The 9,246-nt window shown below is 41.0% G+C and overlaps 1 protein-coding gene across 1 annotated transcript in view; it reads right to left on the bottom strand.

Annotated features, from left to right (window-relative positions):
* Positions 1-934: 934 nt before the first annotated feature.
* The window catches only part of FKTN (fukutin), a gene marked incomplete at its 3' end in the record, with an annotated part of 8,966 nt that continues 654 nt past the window's right edge, over positions 935-9,246 (bottom strand). The window contains exons 2-6 of the mRNA XM_009082557.1: positions 7,901-7,960; positions 6,135-6,338; positions 4,636-4,913; positions 3,072-3,204; positions 935-1,064 (exon numbers count right to left, since the gene is read on the bottom strand). Coding sequence (XP_009080805.1) covers positions 935-1,064; positions 3,072-3,204; positions 4,636-4,913; positions 6,135-6,338; positions 7,901-7,960 — 805 coding nt within the window. The remainder of the gene's footprint in view (positions 1,065-3,071; positions 3,205-4,635; positions 4,914-6,134; positions 6,339-7,900; positions 7,961-9,246) is intronic.

Genomic DNA, 9,246 nt, shown 5'->3' with positions numbered 1-9,246 from the left:
CTCTTAGTGCCATGGTCTAGTAACCATTAGTAATCACTCTAGTAACTCTAGTAACACCAATAGTAGGGTTGGACTTGATGATTTTGGAGGCCTTTTCAAACACGTTTGATTCTATGATTCTAAAATCTAGGCCCAAATCCAATCAGAAATGAACAGCCACAGGGCCACAGCTCTGCTTCTGATTTGCAACTATTTTTTTATAGAGCATCCAAGACGTTAATCAGCTTTCAATCACCACTCACAACAGAGAGACAAGAAGTGGGACACCCTTTTTGCATTTATAGCAACTGTTCATTCTGGAAATTATATTCCCTTGGATTAAACAAATACGAGTCAAATGTATACACACACATGAGTTTTCACAAACTGTCTTGATAACAAAAGAATCCTCACCAGTGATAAGATACTACTTCCATCTTCAGCAGAACTGAAGACTTGCAGTACCTACTCCCATGGGCTGACATTTTAGGAAAAGGTTGGGGTTTAAAATAAATTTATTTATTACATGTAAACTGTATTTTAAAAGTCAGTGATAAGCATCAAATTGCATGGGAATAAGAACTGGGTGATGAGAATCTACAAGGACAGCAGAAATATGTGTCTATCACTGTGTTTTCCAACTAGCATCTTACTGAAATCCAAGTCACACAAATTAGGGAACTGCTGATTAGTTTCTAGCAGTGATGAACACAACACAGATAATTGCTAACAACATTAAATGCTTCACTGGATATCTGCCCAACATCTCCAAGACTCAGGTTTCTAAAGAAAAATCATTTTGTGGGGAGCAAAAAGGCCTATTTCAGTACAGCTAATGCCACATACTGCCTTCCAACCCAACACATCTGGCCTCCACTGACATCACAAGCAATGGAGAATGAATGTTTAAAACTCCAGATGAGTTTAAAAATGCAACACAATACAAATCTTTTACCAAGGCATGTTCCACTGCTCAGCCAGAACTTCACTCCCAAGTTATTCAGTGTCAGGGCAGCCAGATGAAGCAAGGACTTTGCTCTTTTTCTGAATTCCACTGCATCAAGAGAGGCATCATCAGGATAGAGCTGAAAGAAACAGGAAAAGGAAGCAAGTTATTGACAGAGAGAGCAAATTTTTGCCTTTGTTTTTTCAGTGACCTAAGGAAAAAGGACCTTAAAAATTTGCTTGAGTAATAGATGCAGCAGGTCAAAAGAGGTAATTCTTGCCCTCTACTCTGCTCTCATAAGACCCCCACCTGGAATACTGCACACAGTTCTGGTGTCCTCAACATAAGAAGGACATGGAACTGTTGGAACAAGTCCAGAGGAGGCCACAAAGTTGCTAAGAGGACTGGAGCATCTCTCCTACAAAGACAGGCTGAAGGAGTTGGGACTGTTCAGCCTGGAGAAGAGGAGACTGTGTGGAGACCTCAGAGCAACTTTTCAATACCTGAAGGGGCTGCAAGGGAGCCAGAGAAGGACTCTTTGCAAGGAGCTGCAATGATAGGACAAGGAGTAATTGGTTCAAACTGAAGGAGGGAAAATTTAGCTTGGATATTAAAAATAAAATTTATTTTAAGGGTGGTGAGACACTGGCCCAGGTTGCCCAGGGATGTGGTGTCTGCCCTGACCCTGGCTGCATGAAGCCTTGAGGTGCCATGGTCTAGTAACAACAGTAGGGTTGGACTAGATGATCTTTGAGGTCTTTTCCAACCCGGTTGATTCTATGACTCTATGATTCTATGATTTTCATATATACAGCCCAGTTTGAGAACATGTACTTGGAGTGGCAAGTTAAAATTTAAACTCTGAAATCTTCAGATTTTCCAAACCAGCAGAATGAAAATTCACAATAGACTAGAATAAGAAAACTTTGGATTAGACACTGACTCTCAGCACTTGGCAGCAATATGGATGAGCTCCATTTCTACAGATGCTGAAATAAATACCCTGAGTTCAGGGGGAACACAGGGACAGGCTCAGTCCCTTCCAGCGCATTTTCGGCTTTTCCAGCCTCGACGAGTCCATGATTAGTTTATTTGGCGCCACCAAGTGTTACAACAGGACGTGGAGAACTTCTGCCACAGAGCAGGAACAGCGTGAACATGGATGGAATCAGGCACCTCTTCCAGCCACAACGGTGGCAACATCTTTTGTCAATGCAAAGCCATTCTGGGGAAGCATTAGAAAGTCTAACAGTGGAACAACACACCACTCAGCTTCATGACTCATTTCTTTCAGAGCTCTTGGGCAACAAACATGAATACTTTTCAAAACAGATGCCAGCTGCTTATCTCACTATGAAAGCTCCAGCAAAGTTCAGTAAACATTCAGAGGCACATTTTCTCTGCCTGTGGTGCTTACTGCTTTAGAGCTGAAGTGGAACATACTTTTCTGCCCTTCACATGTGAAGTGACAACACATAATCCTTGGGTAAAGTAACCCTCCTGCTACACATATGGGTAGCAACAGCCTACTAGACTGAGCAAGGATGGTCCTCCCTTTCCCCAAGACCTAAATGACTGAAGAATGGAGCCTTTAGTTTTTCTCTTTTTATCCCCTTCCATGAACTCAGAGATGGCTCAAGTTCAGTGACCTGATTCTGACTCCACAGTCTTAACTGTGGTTACTTTTGATCACTTAATGTCCTTTTTAAGTTAGGACAAAATGATCCCTAGACTGCAGCAGAAACTTTTCTACCATCTGCTAAATCAGTTATTCTAAAAATAAAGCTCTAAACAGTGGCCAAAACATTAGCTTACACAGTCAAAAAGCAATGAAGCACTTTGGAATGAATATACCATTTCAAATAAGCCAAATTAGGAAGGTAGAACATGGTTCAAAAAACACAAAACAGTACTCAAAACTTTGAGAATTGCCATAAGGAAAATTTTCAGCCCCAAAGATACACAAGATCTTAAGTCTTATATTTACATGAGATCTATTTATCAGTAACAATGTGTAAGAATCGTGTTTAGCTTTATGTATGCCAGCAGTTCCAATTAGGTAAAACACAGTGAACTGTTCCTAGGTTAGGGTCAATCAGTGAAAACACAGATCACACCTCAAAGACACTACCTGGTTTCCACTAACCTGGAAGAAAGCCCGAGCTTCTCTGTACCTACATTCAAGGAATCTAGAGTGTGACATCTCCTCTAGAAAACTGGATGGGCTTTTTGGAATTTGAACTTTTAAGTCATCAATGGAAACAAGCAGAAGTTCTGGCCTGTATGAAAAGAAATAAAATACATTACCCCACTTAATTCCTTTACAAACTACAAAGCACGTTTCCCTCTAACTCAAGTTAAAATCTTAATGCACACTACAGGCTGTGATTCCTCTGTGCAAATACATCCAAAATCCATTAGACAAAAAACAGCCACAAGAGCTTCAACATATTCCCCATACATTTCAAAATTTTGTTTAAAAATAAGTTCTATGCCTACGAGTCCACAGTTAGTTTGCCAAGTCACTGATTCCTTTACTGACTTGCACTGAGTTTGCTCAGAGATGTTGTTCATTTGAATGTTCAGGGTATTTGGTTAGCTGTCCAAGTACGGGATGCACTTCAGAACCAAATTATAGTTCTTTAAGGGTATTTGCTTTTAAATAACAAAAACTGTTCAGCCTTCACAATTAATGAAGTGAGATCATTTAACAGCTTACACAGTGGATTTCAAATGTTGAGGCACATAACCTGTACAGATTTGGTATTGAAGAAAGGATGGGGTAAAATTCAAGGAAAGAGTTAAACAGATTTATTTTGACCTGTGAAATGTTTGAACGTTTTTCTCTGACCTGCAGCATATGCACATACCCTCAGGAACACTGTTGTCAAAGCCTAGTGGTATGTGTTTGGCTTTGAAAATCCTGACAAGATTTGCCATGATCTGTTTCTCTTGAAATGTTGTTACTTCAAGCATTGTAGGAAAAAGAGAGACATTGACAGTAACTTTACCAGGGTAATGCAAAGTTTAAGGATAAGACTAGGGATAAACAACACCACCAGTTCAAACAATTATGCAAGAAAAGAATCCCCTCAGTGCATTAAGATCATGGGTTAGATGCAATGGTTGGCACCTCTTTCATGGTACAAATGTCACCTCTCCTTACTCAAACTCTTTAACACTGATTATCTGGACTGTTACTGAATGGATTTCTGTTGCTTCCCCTTCTCATTTAATGTTCCATATCTGTATTCAACTTTCAGATACACACTGTTACTAAAAGAACACCAAATACCAGTACTAAATGTCTTGCCACTTCTAATTTACCACTTTGCTGACAGCACAGATTTCAAGCTTCTAAACATGTTAATGGTAAACCACTGCCTCTAGCAGAAGATCCTCTGGTACATTCAACCTCAGCCATGACTGCTCTGATTTCTCTCATCTTTCTGCCTGCTTCAATCTGGCTACACAGCAGCTTGCTCTTACATGTAGTTCTCCATTCATGAGCAGTGTGATGCTCTTGTTTTCAGGTAATCAGAACCAGATTAACCTTTATACCTTACTTAACCTGCACTCTGAGGTCTGAACCACACATTAACTAAATTTTACAACCTGACTTCAGGAAAGAAAGTAGTTTGATACACAGAAGAAAGAAGTTATTTTGGAAGTGCCACTATGGCTTTTTCCTTCCTCTGTTTTGAACTCACTTTTCATATGCTCCAGGGTAGCGACCGAAGTGGAGTTTACGGAAAGGCACAAACTTCCTGTCCATGTGCTTCTTGAGCCTCAGGGGGCCATGCCAGAGATAATTACCACTCCTCTCATAGAAGACCACCAGGTGAATGGCATGAGATGCCAGTTTGAATATGTAGTGCAAGGGGATTTCCATCCCAGACAGGTCATCCATCCCATCCAAGCGAGGGTCCTTGTTTATAATCTTTAGCCACTGGAACCCCATTTTCTCAGCAGTTCTGAAAAGGCCCACCTGAAAATCAGAGAGGCAGATTATAGAAACCAAAACTGAGTGCTGAATGTTTGTTATTAACTGACATTATTCCCAATTTTTATTTTTGTAATCAGACTTCAGCACAAATGAATCAGAAATCTCCAAGGCCTGAAGACCAACAGCCACTAGCAATTCCAAACACCTTATTTCCTTGTCTAAAATTTTGTCCTTCAAACTATTCAATGACACAACAAATAAATATCATAAACCATGCTTAGACTAGGTTTGCTCCTTGCCATAGCATCCTTCTCTGCACCCTCAAACTGTTTCCTAAAGTTATTCTTCTGCCAAACTTGGCATTCCTAAGTCCTTGAATAACAATATCTCTAATACAAAAATGACTGCTGCAAAATAGTGGTTTATAATGTAAATAAATATTTGTTTAGATCTCACCAAACACCAAAACACTAGGTAAGAGTCTTTCATATATCCACAGAAACAGGGAATTAAATTCTGGCTGATAAGAAAAGAACCTGAAGATCCTTTCAATTTACCCCCTGGAATGTTTTATACGAGCACGTCACGCAGCACACCTACAGGTTGGGTGGGAAAGGAATTGAAAATGTCTCCTGCATTTTCTAATTCAAAAAAATGGGGATAAAAACAAGAAAAAAGGCTGTTTGCCACTGTATGAATTAATCTAATATATACTGCCAGATTACACTTCACTGATGAAAAAATCTTGAATTCAATTTTGCCCTTCATCACATGCTACACCTCTATTTCTAACACATCCATTAAGAAAATCTCCTAACACCAAAAAGAAGCAGAGACACCAATGCACTAAGTGAAATGGCATTAAGTACAAGGATGCACTGGAAGAAATGTAAACCAGCAGACAATATAATATTTCCACCAATTCACATCAATACCTGTATTTCCTCCTTGATAAATCCCCAGACTCAAGATTTCTAACAGATGTACATGACAGGCTTAAGGTTCTCCCTCTTCCTTTCTAACAGACCTTTTTTCTTTTCTTTTGACATGGCCTCTTACTACAAAGTGTTTATGAATAATTGCAGTCATCTTCTGAAAACCTTCAGCTATCTGTACCAGGCTAGTATCTAGATAACTTTAACCTTAAAACAAAGTTTCCTCTGCCTGCAATAATAATACAAGCATGAAAGCACTATGTCACAACATCACAGAACAGCTGAATGCATTACAAGGTACAAATATGAACGGAACACAGACACTTACTTCATGTTTCCATGTTTTGTCCAGTAGTGCAAACGTAGTGAAGTCTCTTGGAGCACAGAAATACTTGCATTCTGGACTGGGGCCATCAGGAGAACTTCTGATCTGCTCAATGTCTTTATCAACCAGTCCCAGAATCAAAGGGTCAATCAAATACACTGGTATGTTGTGGCTGGATATTAAGCCTAGGAATTTCCTAACCACGTGCTGTTGTACAGAGGATAGAAACACCACCCTTAAGCATGAAAAGGTCAACACATCAGAACTCTTTGACAAAAAGGAGAGAACCCAACCCACTGAAAGAAGGAAATCTTATCTCCCAATATATATTCTCAGTGTGCACTTTACTTCCACGAACAACTGTGGAAATGGAAGCTTTCTCTTTCAGAAGAACAGGCTGCTCTCAGGCTTTTCAGGTCTCCAAGATTAGAGTAAAAACCTCTCAGCTTCAAGCAGAACTTTCTACATCTCTATAGGGCTAGACTTGAGGAAGAACTCTAGGCCAAACTTTAGATTCTTTCCAATTCTAGCCTGAGCTGGAGAGCAGTTGAACAAATCAGCGATTACAGAACAAGGTGTGACGTGTGTGGGTGCTGAGGGAAGTGGTTAGTCTAATTTCAAGGTTTCTCTGCAACATCCTTAAAGCTGTGACGGTCAGGAGCTGTTCTGAGAAAAGGTAAATCTTGTGCCATCTTCAAAAAGGAGATCTGGGGAAATACATTCAAATGGAGTATTTTGGACACTTCACTGCAAGGACTCTGAAGTAAGTTTGGAGTGCAACAGGTCCCTGGCAGGACTGTGGAGCATTCTGCTTTGTTATTAGTGAACTCACAAGAAAAGTTAAATCTTAAGGAGAACTCTGCCCACCGGGTGGCAGATTGGAAGCTCACTGTGGCTGTGACACCTAACACCTGGCAGGTAGTTCCAAGGGGTGTCGCCTCCAAGAATAGTGAGACATTCCTGGCACAAGCAAGCAGTCCATGGAGCAGCTGGTTTGGATTATTTCCAAGAACAGCTCTTAGCCAGGGCACTTCTCCTCCTGCTCAGCAGACAAAAAGGCCTTTAAATGGCTGTTTTGCTAACCAGCAATGTTATTATATTGCATCCAAACCAAGAGGCAGCCAGCTCCCAGCACATCCTCCTCTTTAACCATCTGTGCTGGTATTCCACCAGGAGACCTCTTAACAAAAGATTTCTGTGAGAGCATTTCCAAGCAAATCCTAACTACAAATATTGCAACTGAGCTTGTGACCCAACACAAGCAAGTAACAAAAGCAATGAGGAACCAGGTTAAACACCTGGAGTCAGCAAAGGAGCATTCTGTGTTCCAGGGCCTGCAGCTGATTCTTCTACTGTGCTACTGAGTTACAAATAAGGTGCATGACAAACCAACCAATCCTTTAAACACTCAGTCTGAAAGGACACAATACCCTGGAACAAAGCATCTGTATCAGACAGAAGTGTAATGAAACATTGAATTTGTTCACTGAAACACTGACAACACTACTAGGAACTTCTTGTAACATTAACAACACTACTAAAGACTGCACAAAGGCTGCAAAGCTGTAACTGTTTCTCAGTTTCATTTTAAATGTATGTTTTGAAACACTGTGTGATTTTATTCGGTGAAGGCAGTATCTCTTAGACCCTAATATGAGAAAATCCACAGTGAAGAGGAAAGAGAACTGGACCCTGAGTTTGCAGTGCTGTGTGAGTTCTCCCTCTGAGACTTGCAGAAGAACTGTATGAACCAGGGGCACTGTACATACCCATCTAGTGCTGTCTTGACCTGACTGGCTTCCTCTGACTTTGGAAAAAGCTGCTCCATTCTGTGAAAAACAAAAACAAAGAATGTGAGGAGGAGAGAGAAAGAAGAGAAACCCCCAAAGTTCTGGCTGAATCTTTGCTTAGGATTTCTTAACAGGACTTTCAGGAACATTTATCACGTAAGCACTTTATAGTTGTGGCTGTGGTTATGCCTCTGGTCACTCAAGCACAGTATTGAATGTAAAAGCATAAACAACTGCTCTGGCTTAGTATATTTAGAAGGACAACACAAGCCTTGGGGACCTCCAGACATGCAAGGATTGTGTGATGAGGCTTCAGATTACCAAGTCAATAATCCAGTAAACGTAAAATAGGAAGATGACAAACACTGCCAGGCAAATGCCACTGGGGAAAAGACAGCAGGACTATGCCTCAGTCTTTCCAGGTGTAATTCCAGATAGTTAAAGAGAGCATATTCATATGGGAGAGTCAAGGGAGCTCTTAAGCTTTCCAAAAAGCATTAATTTCTCATTCACAGCCTTGTGTACCACCTGGCACTGCCTGCATTTATTAAGCAGAAAAAACCTCCACCAAGTCAGGACACTTGATACCCACACAGTTCTGTAAAAATGAGATGAGTTCCTTGGTGGAATCTGCATTACAACTGCAAACTGTGAAGCCACCAAAAGAAAACCCCTTAGAGTGCTTAATTTACAGTAACATTTACCTCTTTTCCTGTTACAGAAAATCACTTGCCTAAATGTACCATAGGTGGCATAACAGCAGGATTTAATGAGCAACATCCAGAAAATTAGGAACACAGAGCCACAGAGCACTGACACAACTGCAGAAAACAACTGGGTTTTCTCTCCAGAACTCCAGGGCTGAAAAACCTGCAACCAACAGATGCTGCCTCCCTTCAGAACAGCCCAAAGGCAGAGCTTGATTTGACTTTGCTTTCAGTAACAGCCACTGAACAACAAGAGCTGAAAGAGCTCGTGAGGATTAAACATACTGGAGCAGAGCACACCAAATATCACAGAATCATACAATGTTAACGTGTTGGAATGGACCTTATAGATCATCTAGTCCCAACCGCTTGCCCTGGCCAGGGACAACCCCCACCAGAGCAGGTTGCTCAAGGCTTTATCCAACCTGGCTTTGAACACTGCCAGGGTTGGGGCAGCCACAGCCTCCCTGGGCAACCTGTGCCAGTGTCTCACCACCCTCACAGGAAAACATTTCATCCTAACATCTAATCTAGCTTTCCCCACCTTCAATTTACACCTGTTACTCCTTGCCGTGTCACTGCAGTTCCTAACAAAGAGTTCCTCTCCATACGTTGACC

This window comes from Acanthisitta chloris, unplaced genomic scaffold, assembly GCF_000695815.1.
Source record: "Acanthisitta chloris isolate BGI_N310 unplaced genomic scaffold, ASM69581v1 scaffold18259, whole genome shotgun sequence".
Taxonomy (NCBI): Eukaryota; Metazoa; Chordata; class Aves; order Passeriformes; family Acanthisittidae; genus Acanthisitta; species Acanthisitta chloris.
Note: the sequence above shows the minus strand (reverse complement) of the source record. Positions and strands in the feature narration are given on the sequence as shown.